Source organism: Ciconia boyciana, chromosome 12 (genome assembly GCF_034638445.1).
Source record: "Ciconia boyciana chromosome 12, ASM3463844v1, whole genome shotgun sequence".
Taxonomy (NCBI): domain Eukaryota; kingdom Metazoa; phylum Chordata; class Aves; order Ciconiiformes; family Ciconiidae; genus Ciconia; species Ciconia boyciana.
In genome coordinates this window covers 10,964,180-10,986,784 of record NC_132945.1, presented here as the reverse complement: position 1 = coordinate 10,986,784, position 22,605 = coordinate 10,964,180, and the positions used below count along the sequence as shown (strand labels likewise).

General features: G+C 42.8%; 1 protein-coding gene and 1 long non-coding RNA gene across 30 annotated transcripts in view; one reads left to right on the top strand and one right to left on the bottom strand.

Annotated features, from left to right (window-relative positions):
- Positions 1 to 22,605, top strand: part of HTR2C (5-hydroxytryptamine receptor 2C) — a 186,649-nt gene that overhangs the window by 17,370 nt on the left and 146,674 nt on the right. For 10 of the 29 annotated variants that reach the window (XM_072877412.1, XM_072877417.1, XM_072877395.1 and 7 more), the window contains exon 1: positions 20,097 to 20,314. The exons of 5 other annotated variants lie outside the window; for them this stretch is intronic. Coding sequence is in view for 3 of the 24 variants with exons in the window: in XM_072877419.1 (XP_072733520.1) it covers positions 20,245 to 20,314 (70 nt within the window). In the remaining 21 variants the exon portion in view is untranslated. Of the gene's footprint in view, positions 1 to 185; positions 479 to 20,077; positions 20,315 to 21,959; positions 22,254 to 22,274; positions 22,492 to 22,605 lie in introns of those variants that run through there. 14 more of the 29 variants (XM_072877398.1, XM_072877413.1, XM_072877396.1 and 11 more) reach the window with 8 other exon arrangements.
- LOC140658708 (uncharacterized) lies at positions 208 to 19,795 on the bottom strand. Its single transcript, XR_012044822.1, has 3 exons — positions 19,660 to 19,795; positions 8,848 to 8,955; positions 208 to 328 (listed from the first exon to the last, which is right to left on the bottom strand). It is a non-coding gene; the product is annotated as an uncharacterized lncRNA (long non-coding RNA).

Below are 22,605 nucleotides of genomic sequence, written 5' to 3'. Positions count from 1 at the left end.
TCCACATGGAGAGCTCAGCAGGAGCAGGGAGACCCTGCGATTCACCAAGACCCGATTTCTCCTTGTGACGTATGGAGGCTCCCTGTGTTCAGCCAGGAGCTGCTGGGCTCACCAAGGGGGCTGCTCTCGGGGCGAAGGTCCTGCTGAGCCTAGCCCTGTAATCCCACGTTCTTCTTCATTTCTAGCCTCAGGGTCCACATCCTCCCTCTTGCCTGTAGTCACCAAGAGTTCCTCCATGCTGCTCCCACCGTAGCAGTGGTGCTGCTCTGCATGAAATCCCTCCTGGCTGCTGCCGTTACTGAGTCTGACTTGAGGCTGGTTTAACCTGCTGGTGTGAGGAGACTGTGAGTCGGATCCTACCATGCAACTGCATCAGAACAGAAAGTGTTCAAAACAAAATGTGCTCAGCCTTTTCCTTCCTGCCTCCCCCATCTTCACCCTGACCTCCAGGAGCACCGTGCAACGTCCAAACAATCTTGTGAGTAGTCAAATTGTGAGAAAATGATCTTTTCCAACTACTATAGCACCATATAACCTAACTCAAGTATGTACTGTAGATCAGAGGCAACATCTCAGCTTGTTCTATTAAGTGTAATTAATTACCATTTCAATAGTGGTACTAGGTGTACATATTCATCCAGTGCATTGAAAAATAACAACAAAGCTTCTTATTATCTAACGGATGATGTTATGCATTGTGGAAGCACAATATAGAAATACTGACACATTCATCCGAAATAATTTGCATGGTGTATTTCCTGACCTAATAATGAAAAAAGTAGGTCAGCTTGCAAGTTTTCTGAAATGGGAATTAAAGCTTTATAGCAAGAAGTCTTTGATAGTTCTACACAAATGGCGGAAACTTGCAAACCTTGCATATTCAAAATGGTTTGCTCCACAATGATGACTTGGAGATATTTCTAATTAATTGTAGTAGTACATCAGCACTAGATTTCCTTGGCTTTCCCATTATCTCACTGTTTTTTACAATTTAATAGAATTAAAAAGCACCGAAAGATATGGCTTACCAGACATGGTGTCATCTGAGAAAAGGGGATTTTAAAAGGAGATTTTATAAAATGTAGTTTACAGAAGCTTATGCAAAGCAGTCTTTCTTCTTCAGGAAGCCTTTAGTTCAACATTGAGCATTCCAGGTGCTTTATTTTTGCTAGAGAGTATATAGCACGTGGTGCCTATAAATATTGAACTGCTAGGTCTTACACCTTTTGCAGAATGCTAGCCAGGCTATTTGTGAAGTAGCTAGTGTATTTATGACCATCTTTAAGATTATTTCAGTGTTTAATCAGTGTCTACCCTAATCATGAAAATGATGATCTTCCTTCTGGAGCTTTGATTCTTTGCTATCACAAATGTGCGATGTTGAGAAGTGTTTCAGGAATATAAAGATTGCCATGTTGGATTAGAGTTGATGTCCATCAAATGCCATGCTCTTAGAGTGCATCTGCACTGCAGGCAAAGGTATGACTGCAGTGCGTGCAGGGATATTCCATCCACTTCGGCTAAAGGCCCTGTGCTGTGGATGCTCTGCCAGCCCCCTGCCCATCTTTCCTTCCTTGATGAGTGTCATCCAGCTTCTCCAGCTGACGTGTCCCATTTCCATGTTGCTCTGGCTGTAGCATGGTGGCAAATGCAGACTGGCAATGAGAAGGCAAAATGGAAAGACCAATCTTGGGCAGTGTTGCAGGGAATTTAGTGACTTTTGCCCCAGCCCTTGTGACATTTGGGGAAAGGCAATGAGTATTTGAGCCAGGCACCTCCATCAGTGTATAGTGCTTTATACTCTGAAGAAATGCATTTTTGAGGGACTTCTCTGTGCATTGCTTACTATAATTTTGAATTGTTCAGTGAAAACACATGCTCAAGCTCTCCTGTTGTGCAGGAATAGATTTTTTTAAAGATTATGCACTTCCCCAATGCTTTCACTATTCTCTTCAGCTAAATTTCACAGCCATGCTCCCTCACTCAGCAGATACCCTGCCGCTAGATGCTCAGATACTAACTTCTTTAATATAGCACACATTGTTAGCAGCTGGTTGTCAGAACAGTCATGCTCTGTAGAGTATTTTCTGAAAGAATGGTTATTGTGGATATGAAGCTTTATTTTAGGTTTTCTGCTGTTTTGCTTTGCCTGTTTAATATCTGACTGCCCTCCACATGTACAAGATGACGCATAGGTTTTGCTTGAAGCGCAGAAACTTTGCTTTTTCCTGCTTCTGGTCTATTAAAGCCTTGTCTCCTGTACTGAAAATGGAGAGTACTGTAAATTCTGAGTCCTTTTGTTTTGACTCATGAACACCCATGATCCTTGAGCTGTGGTGAATCTGTCAGATTTTTTTTTTTGAGAGTAGTAACTTCTGATAGAGTCACAAGCCAGATTTCAGATAGATAGGGGCTGAGCACAGTCTGGTCCTGCCCGTGTGTGTGCTTGTGAAGCTGGGAGAAACTTTTTATTGTTGGCCTTTTTGCTCCCTGTTTGTGGTCACTTTCTGCGAGAAGTTCTTGGTTTTATTTTAGAACAAGAAATGTGGTTGAAGAAAATGAAATCAGGGCATGAAGAACATGCTGTGATTGGAAGGAGTAGCTGCTTGTATTTGCCTGGTGATTTTGTGGGGCTTTATAATGGTAATAGAAATGTTGGGGGCTGGATAGGCCTGGTAGCTGAGTAAAGTATTTTAAATACTTGTCTATTTTTAGAAGCGAACTCAAACTGATGCTTTGTAGTATGATGAAATTATTTATGCAAAAGTTGCTTCATTTTTAGGTCTAACGAAATCCCAGAAAGAAGACAAAAACTGTTAGGGACCTGGCTTCTGTGGAATTTCTAACAAGGCTTGATAGCACAGGAGTTTAGAAAAAAAAAAAATGTTATCTGAAATCCTGTTTACTCATAATAGTCTGTTCAAATTCCATTGCAGAAATGAGAATTGTTTTAGCATTCCCAGTCCTCATTTTTTAATATTTGTTTGCAGAAAGAAAATTAGATTGATCTCAGAATAATCAGTTTTCTTTCTATTTAATATGACAATATTTTCTATGTGAAATGACATATTTTCAAAAAAGTAAATGTTGGGCTACTCTGAGTGGTCACATCTCCTAGAGGACAGTGCCGCCTAATATGTGTGCTGGCAGGTAAGAGAGCTGCAGGAGTTGGAAAGAGAAGAGTGCAAGTGTCTCCCCATCCCAGCTCCCAGGTGATGGATGGAGTGCTGTGGGGTGGAAAGTCACAGTGCAGCGCCAGGGCATGGTTAAACTCCTCTTTTAGGTGGATAGCTTGGCTTGCACTCTGTCCCAGAGCAGATGCCACAGCGCAGCCCGCCAAGTAAGCATTGCACTGATTCAAAGAGGGGAAAAAATGTTCCCTTAAGCTTTGGAGACCAAGTGTGTCCATTGTAGTGAGTGACAGGCTGGGCATGACCTCCTCTTCAAAGCTCAGTTTGGGGATTTCTGTTGCCAGAATGCTTTAAAGGGTAAGGAGCATTGCTGCTCATTAATTAGTAAATTGGAGCTGGCTCAAGTGGTGCTTGGAAATATTAACTATTAGACTTTGGATTCATGCCCTGGAAGAAAAGTGAGTTTTATGTTAGTTTTCCAGTTTTCATTAATAATTCTCCTTCTCTTAAAATAATTCTTCAGTTCAGGAAGTATGAGCAACTTTAAGCAGATGGACCACTGTGGAGGTCAGCGCTGTGAAACAGGAGTCTTTTAGGGCCGTATTAACAGTGCAGTGTAAGTGCTGGGTCTAACAAAGCAATGATCAGTAAGGGTGAGCTCAGAAAACCCTTTGGAGCCCATATCACCCCTTCTGCACAAGGCAGAAGATCAAAATGACCAGCTACTGATGGTTTTCTAAATACTGTACTCCAACAGCCATCTTGCAGTGGTCATCACCGGCTGTGAAGCTTTTGCTGGCAGCACCCTTTGTCACCTTTCCCTTGCCAGATTGTATTTTTCTCCCCGCATCTCCTCTTTCACCACAGCACAGAGATCTCAGCCTTCTCCTGGCTTTCTGGACCCTTTCACACATGCCCTCCCGCTACCAGTTTTTTAGGGGTTCTGGAGGTTTGACTTTCAGCTCAAGGTTGGGATGTGGGTCTGAGATACTACTTTGGACCTGTCTGTAACCCAGGGACCCCTCTCCAGTTGCTCTGGGTAGAATTGCTCCCTGCCACTTGGAGTTTGAACACAGAAACCTGACAATGTGCTGCATCTCCAGTTTTGGGCTGGTAAGTCTCTACTTTGCAGAGGCCAGTTGCTGGGCACATACTAGGTATATATTGGCACACGTTGATATGCAGTGGGCTGGAAGCCTTACAGGTTTTTCCTTATTCTATTGAAAAAAATGGTCAGTGTACCTGTAACATTGATAAAGCTGTTCAGAGAAAGAAATTGTGTGAGTGCCAAATGTTGTTAGCAATCTGATCGTGTGTGATTGATGAGCAGGTTTGAGAGTAACTGAATGGTTAATCTGCCCTGTAGATGGATATGCTCTTTATATATAATAATAAGACCTGCCTCTTTTATAAAATTAGAAACTGAATTTTGCATAGGCATTATATAACTGAAAAGATAATACTGTATATGGCAACATGACGGATTAATATATATTGAAGTCCTTGATTTGTTCTCATTTCTGTCCTTCTGGTATTTTATGGAAACATATGAAAAGTTTTCAAATGACCTTTAAAATTAGCTCCTAACCTATATAGTTTATCATCATTTTCTGTTCCATGAGCCTGAGGAGTTAAAAGATTCATAATTCTGTATTTCAAAAATTTTCAGTGGCTTCACTATATGAAATTTTAAGTATTCTGAATGTACTTCTGGCATTCAGTGGTTGTATTTGTTCATTCGAATGTAACGGGTATTGAATAGGACCTATTATCAGCTTGATATAGAAAATATATTTGGGTAATTACATATGCCTACACTTGATAGAAATTTCAATCTTTTTCTGCCAAGAGGCCTAGTAAAAGAGAACACCATCTTTTTTGCATTTTATGAAGATTCGGTTCAGAATTTTTAAATTCATGAGAGAGAAGTTCCTGGGGGAAAGAGGGAGCCGCTTCCCTGGTGCTGGCGCACAAAGCGGGGTATCAGCTCTGTACTTCTAGCAAACCTTTCTGCACTCTTTGAATCGTCTTCTGTATTTTACTGACTTGCAGAGATTGCAGCCTCTGTTTATTATAAGCATGTGAGCCTTTTTCTGAAGCATATACAGAAATAGATGATGTAGTAGTAATGGGTTCTTTACAATTTTTTTCATTTTAAGAGTATGGATTTCAGCTGCTTAATTGATCTAATATAAAAAATTGACTAACTTGTCTGATAGTATGACATGTCTGTATGGGACTGTGGCATTATGAAGGACAGATGCTCTCTGGTCTACATGCTGTGTGCTACTAACAGTTGTCTCTGCAGTTAAGTTGGTTCTCTCATTACGTGGACCAGGTAGGTAACTATAAGGATCAGTAGCTGCTGAAAGGAGGCTCCGTTTTGGATTTTCTATTTTCTGCAGCCCCTGGCAGAGGCTACCTTTGAACCAAGAACAGGCATGGTTCACTGATCTAGTGAAGGATATCAACAAAGGTAGCTATTTTGCTGAACATACAGTACTTTTGAGATTGGTTGAAACTCCAGTGAACATTATTTTTACAGTGGCCAAGCAGTTCCTTTAGGTCAAGAATAGGAAACTTGCACTTTTTACTCTGTTTGGTGTGAATGGAAGAATTTTAATCTGACTTTATTTATCATTCTGTGAATTAATGCTTGGAAAGAAGAATTGCATTCTGGAATCTGACTGGATTCATAGAAACTGCTATACTATATCTTATGCTGCCATAGCAACATACAAGTGCAATGAGTTAGAAATCTCCCAGTTATTAGCAAAACTGAATTAAACCAACTATTGAACAAGATTGTGTTTGCAGAACAAAGCCGGGTTCTGCCTTTGCTCCTGCAGTTCTGATCTTGTTTCAGGTAAAGGGGTATCCTTGACTCTCAAGAAACAGGCTTGATTCAGATAAACTGTTTATACTACAATGAAGAGTATGAGAATAGACATGCTGTGTTATTGTACGGGGATGCAGATTTGTGAACGTATATTCAGGCTGCTGAGTGTGCTTGAAGCTGTCTTGAAGAATATTTAGCGAAAAGGTAGCGATGAATGGTAAGAAAAATTATATTCTCTAGCTAAAGTTCCTTGCTTTTGAAATAAAGATGTTTATATGTTTTAAATTTATGTAATGACAGATGAAACAAAAAATGCTATGAAAAAAGAGATTTCTGAAAGGTGAGGAAATAGCAAGAACCTAATATTAACTACGAAGAATCTCATTAATTGTTATTAGTTTCTGACCTGGTCTCCTAATATTTGAGGAGAGGACTGAAGCTCACAACAGATGATGATTTTGAAAATATTGTGAGGCTAAGAATACTGTACTGCTTTCCGTATGGCATACCTCTTGGTTAGGACAAAAAAGGAGGAGACTTCCTAGGGAGTGTTAATGGGAAGAAATTTCTGGAAAATATTTCTTTTAGAGGGTCATTTCATTTGGAAACCACCCTGCCACTACCCTAATGCCAGGAAGAACAGTTCCATAAGCCCTCAGGGTGTGCAGAAAATCTCATCTTTCTCATGTTGTCAGGGACAAAATGAAAGATGGAAGGAGGAAATGCGTTGTGGTATTGCTTTATTTTTAATCTTATTTTTGCTGGTCTTTTTTATTTTAAACTTTATTAATGTATCTGTTGCATTTAGATCTTTTGTCAGAGATTGATAATATGTCTCCAGCCCATCTTTTCTACTGTGATTTTATAAATACCTAGTTACAGTAACCATAAAAACATCTGTGGGCTTTAATAAAGAAAGCTTTATAGTAAGCCTGAAGCACAAAGTTCTGAAAGTATACTTTTAGCACTGTTTCACAAAAAGTTTTGAAATACTTTGCAGTTGACAGGATCAGGAGAATTTTTTCCTGTTTTGCAGTTTGTTCCTAGCGATTATCAATAATGCATCTTTAAAGATCCATGTAATAGAATAAGTGTTTAAAAAAAAAAAGGCAAGTGCAGCCATTTTTAAAACTTCTGCTTAATGCACTGATAAATCTGTTGGCCTCCAGTAGCACCACAGAACCATTAGACTGATATATTGATAATTGCAATTAAACTTAAATTATTTCCTGTACACTTCCTTCTTACAAGGCCTTTTGATACACACCCTTTCTTTTAACCTACCAGATTTGAAATAGTTACTTTCCTCTACAACTGAATCTTTGGGATTGCTTTCGTCTACATCAGCTCTTCTTCCAGCAGAGACCAGTTCCCAGCACTGCCGCAGTGCCTGGGCCACCAAACGCTGATTTTCCTTTATGAAGCAACTTCCTGTGACCTCTCTGCTCAGGCTCTATAGTGTCCTCATTGTACATGCTGTGTGTATTTGTTACATACACAGCGCGTGCAATGTGGACATAATGGAGCTCAATTTACGCCTGATAAGGAGATAAAATACCTGCAAGAAATGTTGTGGGTTTTTTTTCTTTTTGGTAGGATTTAAATTTTTTTTTTTGTTTGGTGTGCACGCATGCTATTCTTGTGTACGAGATGGGGTCCAAAAATTGTGTTGTGGATACATTTCATCAGTGAAAATAAGGCAGTGGCAAGAACTTGCAGGGTCATTGCAGTTCTCCAGATCTCCACAAAGAAATGTATTAGCAGGACTTAAATAGTGCAGGAATCTAATTTTGGCCCCTGATAGCGAGGTGATTCATTTTGGGTTCATATATTCTATTATTAACATTCTTACTGTGGGTTGTCTTTTTTTTTTTTTTTGGCACATTCTGTGCTTTGTTCTATCACTTAGAATTTGGGGGGGAAATTGTCTTTTTCATATAACAGGAAAATGTTGTGTAAAGAGCAAAGCAAAACTGAATCTTTTGGTTTTGTTTTTAATAAAATTCCTTATCATTTTTATTCTAGCACTTTGAAAATGTTATTTCATGAAAAGTGCTTTAATTGTTGGTTTTTGTTTCGAGCAGTTTTAGTCACCCATCTGCATCAGCAAATGCAGAGCCACATTCCGTGTTTTCTCTGCTACGAATTGGCACTTTTAAATGATGAGGTTTTTTATTAAGTGATTTTGAGAAACGGAATGTTTGTCTGAATAGTAGTTATCCTCATAAGTGCTAAAAGACAAGGAATTAAATATTTAAAAGCAAAAATTTTTACAAGGGCAAGTATTGCACCTGAAGTGACTTGTGGAGGCTGCAAAAATGAAAGTCCATCCTCAACTGGATGTAGTCTGAATCTGTAATGGGCCAAAAACTGCTTTCTAGACCAGAAACCCTGTTCAAGAATAGGAACTGCATTAGAAAACTGTGATTCTTTCACTGTGCTGAAATTAAATTTGAAAGGGGGTGCGGTGGTGGTATGGGACATGTTTTCAGTGACAGTGAGGAAATGCTAACAAACAGCTATCTCGGGGAACTGCACTATCTATTATTCCAGTTGCTATTGAAGGCATTATTTCATTTAATGGGAGTTTTTAGGAGCTTTGCCTTTCATAGGATTACTAATGATGATGTTTTGTATTATTACTTTTGTTTTACACTGGGGAGAAGACTGAACAAAATGGCTAAAGCTGCTGGGCTGCAGGAGATGTTTTTCCTCCCCTAGACCCGATGCTGCTCTTGCTGGTGTGCAGTGGGCTGTGTGCTGCAGTCTTCGGGTACAGCCCTGCTATAACCAAGAATGATGAAAGGTGCTCTCCTGCATCGCATTTATTGCATAAATGATAGTGATTGTAATATGTAGTGCTTTAGTTTCATTTACCATGCTTGCAAGGTGCTCCAGGAGCCGCAGACCTAACAAAGCTTGCTTTCCTCTGAGTTTGTTCTGTGACCCCTCATCAGGCTTGGTATATGGTATGCAGAGACATCACTGTGAACAGAAAAAAGAAAAAATAAGTTTCCTAGGCTATGGAAAACTCTGATGGGACAGTAGTTATGTTAGAAGATGGTGGTATCAGCTCAGTAGCTTTGTCTAATTGCCTGCCCTGAGTCTACATTAACACAAATAAAGACCTGACACGAGATGATGAAAAATAGTTTCTGATGTTTGAAAAAAAGTGTATCCAGTGCAGAGAGTACCGTGAAAGCAGTGCTTTACTTCCAGGTATTTTTCCAAGGGGACCTGAGACTTAACCCCCTCAAAGCTCAGTCCTGCAGATGTTGGTAGTGGCTGGCGGGAGCTGATGAAGCTCCGCTCTGACCTTGCTCCATGAGTCCCGCTGTAGCGAAGGGCTCCTGAGAGGCTGTGGCTCTCCTGTACTGGGGCGGTTTTGCTTTCACTGGATTATTTTTTTTTTTCCTTCCTTTAAATCACTATTTGCATTAATCCAATTGGTGGAAAAGGATTATAGGCCCAGAATAAAATCCAGTCGTAATTAAAAATGTAAAAGCGGCTTATGTTTTTAGGCCAAAGTTATTAGAGGAAGCTATCAATGTACCAATATTAATACCCCTATCTCAGCTGGGAGGCTGTTATCATGATGAGAGTGCCTGATAATGGGCTGGTTACTGAATATTTTATAGTAGATAACTTCTGCTCGTGTTTGCCTCATGTCTACGTATGTCATAAGCTACACACATCAGCCTGCCTCTCACAGGCTTTGTGGGCATCCTGGTTTTTTCATATTTCTGGAAGACTGTTTTTTAGGAGCTAATCTAACTATACTGCAAAAACAAGAAGAGTTTGTGAGGGGACCTTCAGGGCACAAGGGCTCTGGGAATTACCCTCTGTAAGAGGATTAGGGCATATTCCAGTTTTCAATATCTGCATCTTAAGCCATCTTTTCATAATGAGCACTCCCTTATCAAATGTCCTCTCTGCGTTTGTAGTTTCCATCAAACCCCTGTCTGGATAAAGAAAAATGGCAAACTGGAACAGCTCTCAGCCATCCCATTATTCATGCCATGTGCCTGGCTTTCTGGCATGCAATTGTCTGGGTATTCAGTTTGCAAGCCTGCTTTGTAAGTCTTTCTGAGTATAGCACTTTTTAATTACCTCTTTAGAATTAAATCAATGTATGGGCTAGAGCTACTTATTATTATTTTTAATCCAGAGATTGAAACTTTCTTTGACCTTCACTTTCTTCAAATGGGAGGGGTTTCATTTCATTTTGAATTAATGAGTTTTCTGTAAAGGAAAGGATGCTGAAAGGCTTATTCCCTGATGAAGGATTTAGATGCAAAATTATGGACCCAAGTGGCTCTCAAACTCCATTGTTCAGGATCTCCTCCACCTAGATTGTGCTGAACTTCCCAGACTCAAACATCCTCACCTGACAGTGCGTGGTGTTTGGTCCTCTGATGGCAAATGGGGTTTACAGCTGAAGCAGTGAATCAAGTCTTCTAGAGCATCAGTGCTAAACTGCTAGCGGGATACAAACGAATACACTCCTGAATGTGAATTTATCACCCTGTGAGCTACAGAGAGTTTTCAATGAAGTAAGCTCTTTCCAATGTTTGTTTCTGTTTTAGGTATTTTGATGTTTTAGGTTTTATTTTTCTTTTCTTGATTTGCTTTCCCAGTTTCTTTTCAGGAAGATGTTTGGATCTTTCCTTCCAGTAACAGCGTATTTGTGATCTTTGTTCTCCTCTGAGCAGCCCTTGTGTGGCTTGTGCTTCATTTTTTTGGATGTCAGAAGCAATGCTGACTTTCCTCTCTGTCCTGTTTAGGGAAGCTTTCTGTTACCTATCCAACATTGTCATTGTCCCAGGCAGGTGCTGAGGTACCGGCTCCTGTGTTTCGTCTGGCTCTTCTGGGAGCGCTTGATCCGCGCTGGGTTCAAGCTGCTCACGTTCAGCCTGGCAGTGGTGGTTGTATTCTGGGGTGCCTGATGGCATAGCTCCAGCTGCTAGTCCAAGTTATTCTGAAATGTTTATTTACACAAAATAAATTTAGTCTCTAGGTTGCACTGAAGAATTCTCTGTATCTCTAGCCTGTGCTAGCAAGAAAGATGTTGTGCCAGAAACTCAAAGATTTCACAAGAGGCAGCATTAGAGGACTACATGTTTTTACTGCTGTGCACAGCTGAAGAATTCCAAATTTAGTATTGTCTGCCTGAAAATACTAAACTCAGGAAAAAATACTAAAACCAGAGAAACACCAAGAGTCAGCGGAGCTTTCCTTCATGTATTTCCACTGTAAAAGTCATGAACCTCAGTGAAGTGCTGATTTTTCCTCTCCTAACACATTTGCAGCTCTACTGTGTACAGCATGAAATTTGCTTGTTGCTGTCAACGGCCCCAATCAGTTCTCTCTTGTTTGTGGTAGCAGTAGCATTTCATGTGTGCGAGGCTGGTGGAGGGGAATGAATGCTGGGGACAGAAGCCTGTTATAAGCTGTCTCATACAGGGAGAACTTGAGACTTCACCTCTTGCCCTAAGTAACCACTAATGAACTGAATTGCAAATCTCTACCTTTCAGATGTTCCCTAGGGACTCTGGTCCCCTTTCCTAAAACTGGATATGGAATAGGCATCTGAACTACCAAGCACCATGGGTTTTCATAATCTGCTCCCCTTGTAAATCACTTGTACCAGGGAGTGAGACGTGCTGCCCTGTGCCCTGGTTCACAGGCAGCTGCCGGTGCAGGCAGCAGCTCAGCTGAAGCAGCAGGGTTTCCCTTTCTGCCTGTGCTCTGGCTGCTGTATTTCTGCCAGCAAGCCCTCTACAGACGGATAACTGTTTAAACCTGTCACGATGGGCCATGCCGGGTAGTTTGTGAGTGTGCACGTGTATGCGTGCCTGCTGTTAGGAGTCCTTCATTCTGCATCCATCTAATTGCTTTCTCTTGCTGAAGATTTGCCCTGCTTTGGTGGCCCAGTGGATCAGGAGTGCTGAGCAGAGAAAGGTGGGTCTGTGTGAAAAGAGTTTGGTGTTTGCTTGGTGGTGGTTACTGCCCTGTTGGTGTTCGAGAAAACAACTGTGGAGCGGTGTGGTGGTGTGCTGGGAGGAGGGGATGCATTTAACCTTTATAATGCTATACCTTTTTTTGACATAAGCCAAGCTCTGGAGCAGATATGTGCTATAAACCTTCACTCTGTACCAGTTCCTGAGCGTTAACTCCCACCTCGGGTGCTGCAGAGCCGCAGTCTGCTGCTGAGTCCTGTTTGCAGTAAATTAAACTTTTGCAGGTTCAGGTTGCAGCATGTGGCCATGTAATGGACGTGCAGGCAGCTAAGCATGGCGCAGGATCTGCTTGGAGGGATGGCACTTGCTGTAGCTCTGCCTCCTTGGACTGGAGGCTGGAAGGGCTGAATATATCTTTCAGTATGAAGAATGGAAAGAAATGAGCTGCCTTTGGGAAGCTGTGGAGGCTGACCTTGTCTGGTAATCCTCATCTCCCCAGGAGTGTCTCCAGGCAGGGTGGTCTCCCCTCAAAACAATCCTTGCTGGCCCCCTTCCTGTCCTTGTGCCACGTGGATCAGGAATGGCTGGGGCTGCCCCTGAAGGCACATGGGTGAGGGACAGGGTCTGGGGAGAGCCTGGCTTCCAGGGCACCATCCCACAGCTCTGCGGAGGGCAGAGCTGCATTTGTTTCCTCCTCATCCATTAATTGTTTTCAGATAGTTTCTCCTTATTATTTTCTGTATTTTTCTTACAGTCCGTTTTCTTTCCTTGGTTTGCCTCTTTCTCCATCATTTCCTTCTCACACTATAGGATGCAATACTGGACCTGTTGTCACCAACGCAGGTGAGCTAATCAGTGACGTCAAGATTGGAGGCAGCCTGGGCTGCAGTGATTGTGCACTGGTGAAGTTGGCAGTCCTGAAGTATATGGGTCAGGCAAAGAGTAAAGTCAGGACCCTGAATTTTAGGAAAGCAAACTTCCAGCTTTTCAGTCAGTAGGACCCCTGGGAAACTGCCCTCAGGGACAAGGGAGCAGAACAGAGCTGGCAGATCTTTAAGGACGCTTTCCATAGAGCACAAGAGCTCTCAATACCCAGGTGTAAGAAATCAGGAAAGGAAGGCAAGAGACTGGCATGGATGAGTTGAGCCCTGCTGGTCAAACTAAAGGGCAAGAAGGAAATGCACAGGCAGTGGAAGCAGGGACAGGTATCCTGGGAAGAGTATAGGGACGCTGCCCGGTTGTGTAGGGATGGGGTCAGGGAGGCCAAGGCGCAGCTGGAGCTGAACTTGGCAAGGAATAATAAGAACGGCTTCTATAGGTATGTCAGCCAGAAAAGGAAGGTCAAAGAAAGTGCACCCCCTCTGATGAGCAAGACTGGCAAACCGGTAACAACAGACGAGGAGAAGGCTGAAGTACTCGACAACTTCTTTGCCTCAGTCTTCACTGGCAACTTCTCTTCCCACACCTCTTGAGTGGATGGACTGCAAGACAGGAACTGGGGGAACAAAGTCTCTCCCACTGTAAGAGAAGATCAGGTTCGTGACCACCTGAGGAACCTGAACATACATAAGTCTATGGGACCTGATGAGATGCATCCCAGAGTCCCGAGGGAATTGGCTGATGCAGTTGCCAAGCCACTCTCCATGATATTTGAAAAGTCATGGCAGTCAGGTGAAGTCCTTGGTGACTGGAAGAAGGGAAACATTGTGCCCATCTTTTAAAAGGGTAGAAGGGATGACCCTGGGAACTACTGACCTGTCAGCCTCACCTCTGTGCCTGGGAAGATCATGGAACAGATCCTCCTAGAAGCTATGCTAGAGCACATGGAGAACAGGGAGGTGATTCGAGACAGGCAGCATGGCTTCACCAGCGGCAACTTCTGCCTGATCAACCTAACGGCCTTCTACGATGGAGTGACTACATCAGTGGACAAGGGAAGAGCTACGGATGTTGTCTATCTGGACTTCTGTAAGGCCTTTGACACGGTCCCCCACAACATCCTTCTCTGTAAAATGGAGAGATAGGGATTTGATGGGTGGACTGTTTGGTGGATGAGGAATTGGTTGGATGGTCTCATCCAGAGGGTAGTGGTCAATGTGTCAGTGTCCAGATGGAGATCAGTGATGAGTGGTGTCCCTCGGGCATACCTATTGGGACTAGTACTGTTTAATATCTTCATCAAAGACATAGACAGTGGGATCAAGTGCACCCTCAGCAAGTTTGCAGATGACACCAAGCTGAGTGGTGCGGTTGACACGCCAGAAGGATGGGATGTCATCCAGAGGGACCTGGAGAAGCTGGAGAAGTGGGTCCATGTGAACCTCATGAGGTTCAACAAGGCCAAGTGCAAGGTCCTGCACCTGGGCTGCCGGGCAACTCCCTGTATCAATACAGGCTGGGGGATGAAGGGATTGAGAGAAGCTCTGTGGAGAAGGACTTGGGGGTACTGGTGGATGAAAAGCTGGACGTGACCTGACAATGTGCGCTCACAGCCCAGAAGGCCAACCGTATCCTGGGCTGCATCAAAAGAAGTGTGTCGAGCAGGTCAAGGGAGGTAATTCTGCCTCTCTACCCTGCTCTGGTGAGACCTCACCTGGAGTACTGCGTCCAGCTCTGGAGTCCTCAGCACAGGAAAGACACGGACCTGTTGGAGCGGGTCCAGAGGAGGGCCACGAAGATGGCCAGAGGGATGGAACACCTCTCCTATGAAGAAAGGCTGAGAGAGTTGGGGTTGTTCGGCCTGGAGAAGAGAAGGCTCTGGGGAGACCTTATTGCAGCCTTTCAGTATTTAAAGGAGGCTTCTAAGAAAGATGGGGACAAACTTTTTAGCAGGGCCTATTGTGATAGGACAAGGGGTAATGGTTTTAAACTAAACGAGGGTAGATTTAGAGTAGATATAAGGAAGAATTTTTTTACAATGAGGGTGGTGAAACACTTGAACAGGTTGCCCTGAGAGGTGGTAGATGCGCCATCCCTGGAAACATTCAAGGTCAGGCTGGACAGGGCTCCGAGCAACCTGATGTAGTTGAAGATGTCCCTGCTCGTTGCAGAGGGGGTAGACTAGATGACCTCTAAAAGTCCCTTCCAACCCAAACTATTCTATGATTATGCTTTGCATGAGAACTGTTGTGGTAGAACTATCCGATACTTTGGTTTTGAGCTTTTTCCTATCCAAAAATTACAAAAGCTGTAGGGCTTTTTAATTACTCTGACACTGTGGAACAAAGTTTCCTTTGGTATTTTTTGTCATGCTTCCTTGAATACCTTTAAAATATTTGTAATATTGTAACTTTAACTGTGGGCTTTTTTGCATTATGCTGATAATGTGGATTTGAAGTTGCATAGGTACACTCCAAAGGCTGTGCACAATTGAATTCACTGCTATTGATGGGCATTCAATACAATAAAAACAGTGACACTGAGAGTTACATGTTGAAAAAGGACGTAGCATAAATAATTTAAGTATTTTTCTCATGTTTGAGTATATTTGTGGTGTCTGATTGAGCTGGTTAGCAAAATAAAGACAGATGGCAATGAATTCATTCCAACACGTTTTCATTATGGTACCGCTATTCCAACTTCTCACAGCACGTGTGCAAATGATTTTCTTGTTTAAACTTCCCTTGCTGCTGCTGTCCGTACCCTGTTTAGGGAATTCAGAGGTTGTGTGCTTATAATATGTATGCAGAATTTATTTTTTATATGCAAAATAAAAATGAAAATAACTAGAAAGAGGAGCTGCCTCTAATTAACCCATACACTCAGTGCTGCAATGAGTAAGAATTTAACTCCTTCTCCTTTAAAGTCCATACCAAAGCTTAACAGGATTAGAACAGAGTTTATCATAGTTGAATTTTAGTCAGGTGCCCTTCAAAGTTTGAAGATGACACAGTGATTCACAGTGCTGTCTTTGTCAGGAAGAGCAAGAACATTGCTATTAATACAAGCAATGAGCAGCAAGACCAGGCACCTGCCCCAGCCTGCCTGTGTATCCCCCAACAGCTCATGTGTTTGTCTGGACGCTGCCAGGGTGATGCAACCATCATTTCTGTGTGCGTGAATGGTCAGCAAATATGTTTTGATGAAAAGTTTTGACAGTTTTTAAGTCACGTCAGAAAAAGAAAAAGGGAGGAGAGGGAACGCCTTGCAAGGACTGTAACCACTTGTAATTGTTGCTTTGACCAATGACTCAGGTGTTCTTGAAGCTCCTGCCCTAAATAAATACAATCTTTAATGTTTCTATCTTAATACAATAATTATATTATCTAATAAGCTTATCTATTACTTTAAAGGATTACTTTACGTTCCAAGAATTACACTAACCAGTCAGTATCTTGTCTCGTTCCTTTGCCATAGTTCAAAGGTGCCCATTATCTTGGTACTTTCCATATGGAGAAGATGTTAAAATCCATGTATATTGCTGGAAATCTGTACTTGGTGTCTATATGAAAAAGTGTGCAGAAAACACAATAGCAAAGTAGTATTCACTGTAGTATAAATTGTTATTTTTGAGACGTCTGCACAGAATTTGCATAACTGCTCAATTTGTTTGGTGGTTCTGTTCTTCTATGTGAAGTATTGCTGCAATTGGTTTTATAGATCTGAGACAACATATGCCTTGAATATAGGAGATTAAACTTGTTTTCCTTTGCTGTTGAGCATCCTAACAGTGACTGTAGTGTGGATATGCTCTACTGTTATCCCTCACAGACCACCTCTCCATCCACCCCCACTGCCTGTGATGGGTGCGTGCATGGGCAGAGTGAGGAGGGGACGGGTCTAGCTTAGCGCTCCTCTGCTTCTCACCTTTCTCTACCTCCTGTGCTTCTGGAGGACGCTGTAGTGTCTGCTGCTGAGACAAAGTGTGAGCCCCTGGGAGGGAAGAACGCCCACAAGGTGTAAGCTGTAGGAGGATTGTCTTACTAGGGCTGCTGAAGATCAGGGATAGTGCCCTGTGCCCATCATAAAGTGTTGGAGTTGCGAGTGAGGAGGTGTTAAAGGAGAAGGATATCCATCTCCCTGCAGGAGCACTATCTGTCTGCACTAATAGCCTCCTGCAGCTCAGCGCGACTGTAATCCTGGCAGTGATCGTTGGTTTTGCCGCTCTTCTGTTAGCGCTTGTACCACCCCTGGCAGGGCTCTAGGTGTTGCCTGGGATTTCCGCAGCAGCTTCCCTGTAACCAGGTCTGGGCTGGCTTTTACACCTCCCACAGTTGCAGTCTGTCCCAAGCCAAAGCAGTGCTTAGACTACTCTTAAATGAAGGTGGCTGTGGAATTGTGATCAGAAAGCTCCAACCGAGGTGGCTGCAAAAACCATGGTGCTTTCCTCCAGTGATAAAGCACAAATTATTAATCCTGACCATCTCGGCTTTCAGCAGGGCTAATTAGCTCACAGTAGTGTCGGGTTAAAATAACTGTATAGCAGTGCGCTGCATGCAGTGTACTAGCAAAGGTGGAGTAGGACAGTGTAGATATGCCCAAGTGCCCAAAGAGTGGCATGGACACGTCTGAGCAGCAGCATTGTCAGCCAGGGCAAGGGTCCTGGTTGCAGTGTCTCTGCCTAGCTCAGGCGAATGCTTTTTCTGCTCCTGAGGACTCTGTTCCTATGGTTTCTCTGCACCATGCTATGCATGCACATATGTGCATTCTTTTCCTATTTAATGTAGTTTCTTTTTGTAGAAGAGTGATATTGTCGTGAGAATTTGGCATCCAGGATACTAAAATTTTCTGACTCTGAATTAACACCATGTCCATTAATGGAAATGTTTTCTACCTAGGCATAATAGACCAAACAAAAAAAAAAAGCGTAAATAGTGAGGTTAAGTACCGCGTGCTAAAAAGTAGTGCTGTTCTGTGCTGGAGGTGGTGAGAGGACCAGAAGTACTTTGGTAGAAGGAAAGAAAGGTGGACATTTGAGAAGGGAAAAAAAAGTAAGGGCTTGTGCCTATGCGTCATTCTGTGGAGAGGGTAGGAGGGAATATATTGACATCTGTAGACAAAAGATGCAAGCTAGGATTACAAAGAGCCAAGGGGAGAAGCATGCTCAGGCTCCAGCAGGTATTTTGGGAGAGAGGAACAAAGTAATAGCAGTTTAGGGTGAGGCCAGCCCTTCCAGCAGCCCTGTCCACGTGGCTCTCCTCAGCGATGTTGTAGGGAAAGGTCCTTGAGACCTACTTGTGGACAGGGGCTGCCAGAAGCACCAGTCCCCCTTCCGTCTCCTTGTACTAATCTGGAGATCAACCCGGATGCTGGTTCCCCAAATGAAGTCTCCGGGGAGGCCAAAAGCCACCAATAAACCCAGGAATCTAGGGGAATGTCAGCCCTTGGAGAGGCAGTGGGTTTGTCACCTCTAAACACATTTTAGAGGGAAGAAGTGTGTTTGTGGGAATAAGAGGGTCTTCTCTGGAGCTGTTGCTGGCCTGAGGGCTCTTTGCAGGGCTGGTTTGTTGGCTGCACACATTGTCTGTCCCGAGGGCAGTTTGTTCAGCTGCATGCCTGCAAGCAGCTTGTGCCCAGTTCATCCTTCCTCCCCATTGATAACATGTAGCTGCCAGTTCGGAGTGCTCCTCTCCCTGGTACTTTATGCTAGGAAAAGGTGGTCATGTAAGAAATGGCATGAAGATGGCAGGCTGGTAATGTGCTCCTTACCTCTCTGAGGTGCCTGGAGTGCCAGCACATTCAATTCTGACGAACCTAAGGCCCTGACTTTTTTTACAAGTCTAGTTTATGGAAGAAGTAAGTTTTTCATTTTTATTCTTTTTTGTTTGCCACTGAAATAGCACGCAATTAAGAGGAACGTGCTGTATTTTTGTATCCTCTGTATCTGTCACATTTTTTGGCATTTACTGTAGTCCTATAGCATGTTCAGCATGCAGTGTATTCTCATTCAGTCCCATCTCTTCTGTATTTCCTACAGTGAAATGATATCATTTTCTCTTTCCTTTCTCCCTCTCCTCTCCTTTTCCGTGTTCTGCTCTTGCTTTCCATTCCAGATACCGATTCTTAGGAACTTTTGATAGAAGGCTTTCACAGACATGCATCCTGCATTTTGGTTTGAATTTATTTAGCTCTTCTCACAGCCTGATTTGCTTATAGGAAGAAATTGTGTTGCCAGGTCCTAGCACTGATAGCACTAGACAACATTTTCACAGGATAGAGATAGGAATATGTCTACGGTAAATAAAGACCTATATTAGACTTGTTCATATCTTGAACAGAATAGCAGAGTAACACTTCACCATGTGAAGATAACCAAACCGCTGTGCTCAATGCAATAACACAAACCCAGGGGATTAAGCAGCTCCCATTTCACACTGTCATCATGATGCTGCTGTTACCTGACAGTTACCCCGTTAAAGCTTGCATAGGGCTGCCGAAATGTGCCATGCTCACACTTCTCTTACTGCCAGGTGGTTCTGATTCCTGTGTCTCTTTGCTAATTGTCATTTTTGTAAATGGAGGGGAGACTCCCTAATCATTTAGGTATGACCTGTGAAACATCAATGCTAATTTGTCCTCTTTTCATCACAGATCACAGAAAGACCTGGCCATGTGTTCTCTTAACTCACGTATTTGTAAGTTCACAGATCATGATATTTCTAGCTTCTGCTGAATACCCTCTGCTTTTAGGGCAGTTTAGTATTAATGTAAAGTAGCTGTGCTGGTATTACCCTGGTTCATGTGGCTCTGTTGCGATATTGTGAGTTAGTCCAGGAAATGTTGTTCTTACCAGTTCATCCAGGGAGAAACTGGTGGCAGGTGTAACTTGCTCAAAGCCAGTGAAGTTTGGTGGCAGACTGGTCCTGCTTACATGAACCTCCTGGAGCCTGGCTTGGCAGGTCTCTGCTCCAGTATGGATTGCTGCAGAGTTAGTCTGGTTTTGTAATGAGCTCTCACCCACAGACGGATAATGCATTCTTATCCATGCTCATGTGTTCAGGGTATCAATTATGTAAAAAAATCTTAGCTGTGCTGCATGCTTTCCCTCACAAAGGTTATGTGGTTTAGGTAGGTAGACAGTGTTTGCGTGTTTACTTGGAATATGTGAAAAATTTCAGAGAAGTATGACCTTGCTGTGCGTCAGGATTTCTCAGTGAAAATGCTTTCACGTTGAATAGCAAAGACAGACAAAAAGTTTTGTCTGAGGGCCAAATGCATGATTCATATCATTAGGGTGAAGTTTGGCATTTCATTTCATCATCTCATGCCTGAGAGTGAGCTTATGCTTCTCCCTTGGAGCCACAATTTACTGTTTTTTCTGGCCTCTTCTTTCACCTGCTCGCCAAAGGTTCCTGACGCTTGCTGCTGAGCACTGATGGGTGCATACAGAGGAGAAGCCCCAGAGTTGTCATGTTGTCCTCGGGTGGCTGTGGCCTTTGAGGATGGTAAGAACTAGAGCCAAAATTTGTGCCTGAGAAGGTTTGCTTTTGGCTTCATTTCTTTCTCCCCCAATCTTTCTATTTTTGATTGTTTGAGGGTGTGGGCTGGGGCAGGAGAGGAAATGGATGTCTGATTAGAAGTGTGATTTCAGAATATTATATATGATAAAGGTAAAGGGTGGAGGATAAACAGTGTATCCTACTGAGCTGCTTGTATAGGAGAGAGCCTGCAAAGGGATGTGATAGAGAGCATGGGTCTTCAATAATTTTTGGAGAGATGAAATTTTCTTGGTACCTTGAGAAAGCAGGGTGAATATTCCTTTTTATTACTCAATTAATGGGATGACTGAAGCTGTAGAAAATTTGCCATCTCAGGGATGTTTCCAATGAAATTTCACATGTTAATAGGTGGATGTTTCTGAGAAATCTTATTCTTCTTCATAGTGATGCAATTCTGAACTGGAACAGACAAAAAAGTATTTTTGTGGAAATGCTTACAAAAATATTGCTCTGTGTCTGGACCAGATCTATGTAACAGTTGCTAGAAGCCAAAAATGAGTGTGGTACTTCAGAATCTGACTTGATGTGTGGGAACTAATTTTTATTTAGAAAAAAATAGGATCACATGGATGCATAGATACTTTGTTTGCTTTTTTCCCCAGTTCTCCTTGCCAACTTGGGCTGAAATTAGAACAGTATAAGTCACTAAATTGCTACAAGAAACCCTGTTTTTTAATAGCTCTGACTTAGCAACCTAGAATTAAAGTTCATGTGTGTCAGATGGCATCTAAATTACTGAGGATACTTTTTTTTTTTTTTCCTTCAGCAAAACTAAACTTCTAATTTTCAGGGCAGCCTGTTGCTCCCATTTGTGCGTGTGTTATTTTTGCTAGCTGATGGTTGCCTGGGGTAGCAGACCTCTCAATGAGTTTACTTTCCTGCTTTCCCTGTGAAGGTAACCAGTTACCATGTTCATCAATTGCTCTGAATTCTAAGACTGATATTACAGAATGAGCAAACTGTTTATTCCTTATCACAGGTTGTGGTATTAAACACTCGCACTTTCCTTGTGCATGTCAGAACATGTCATTTTTTTGTTACGAATTATTTAATTACCCATGGTAATTGTTTTTCTGAGTTGTAAGAGGCATCGTTATGTTTCAAATTCTTTTGGAGAAGAGATGTTGCTTGCTTGGAAAATCATAGTCTTTATGGGGATTTCTAGTGAGAGTCAGTGCATGGGGAAGGTCCTGATTGCCCCTTGATTTAGTGTGTTTTTCCTTTCTGCCATAATGTTCTGTGTCTTCATACAGAGCGTTATCTGTCCTGTGCAACTGTGTCTGGGGGAAGCTGTCTAATGAGGGAGGGCCATTGTTTAGAGACAAGACTGGGCAAAAATTAGGATTGTTTTGGGGATTGATAGGAGGGGAGGGAGATGGCATGTGTGGTGTCTAAGTCAGGAAGCTGATTATCTGAACTAACTCAGCTGTGGTAGTGAAGAAAGGCAGGCACCTTCAGAGTGTGATTCGGAAACCCAAATTAGGTTCCTGTCTGCATTGCCCTCTGGAAGAGTATCTTCTCACTGACTGTTGTTTCCTCTTGGCTATCTGCTTGTGTGTATCCTCTTGTCTGTTTTGGATGTCACCACAAGCATTTTGGACCTTGGAGAGAGGAAAGAGAGAAGAACATGCCTGGATGGAGATGGAAAAGAAAAGGAAATGAACGCCATTCACTTCTGACCTGGTGAATTTAGAGCAAAGCAGTGGAGGCTGCCATGGGGCATGCTTGTGCATCAGATATGAAACAGGCTGGAAAACTGGCTACCCCACATATCCTCTGCCTAAGCTACTCACTCCCTATGAATTTAGTGAAAACCTGTCTTCTCCGTCCTGGGTGTAAACTTGGGAAAGACGTAGGAGCTAAGGAACCACTGAGGAGCATGCAGGTGAGGTGTGCCATGCCACCACTGCAAGAAAATGGGCAGTAACAGCAGAGCCAGCCCCCTCGTCTGTGGTTTCATAGCTCAGTTAACTTGACAGATATCAAAGCCTGACCCGTTTCTTCAGGAACAGGAAGGAATGCAATTTAAATGTTGCTGCCACCAGCAAAAATGATTTATGGGAAGATCATTTTCTAACCACCTATGCTTGTTCCAGTCTCTTCAAATGGCATCCTGCCCAGTGGTAAGTCAGCTGGAGCATGTCACAAGGGCATGAGTACCAAGCAGCAATGTGCTTAGACAAGCCTCCTCACCCAGGAGGTGCCATCTCCATGGCAATCCATCCTTGGGGCAGACA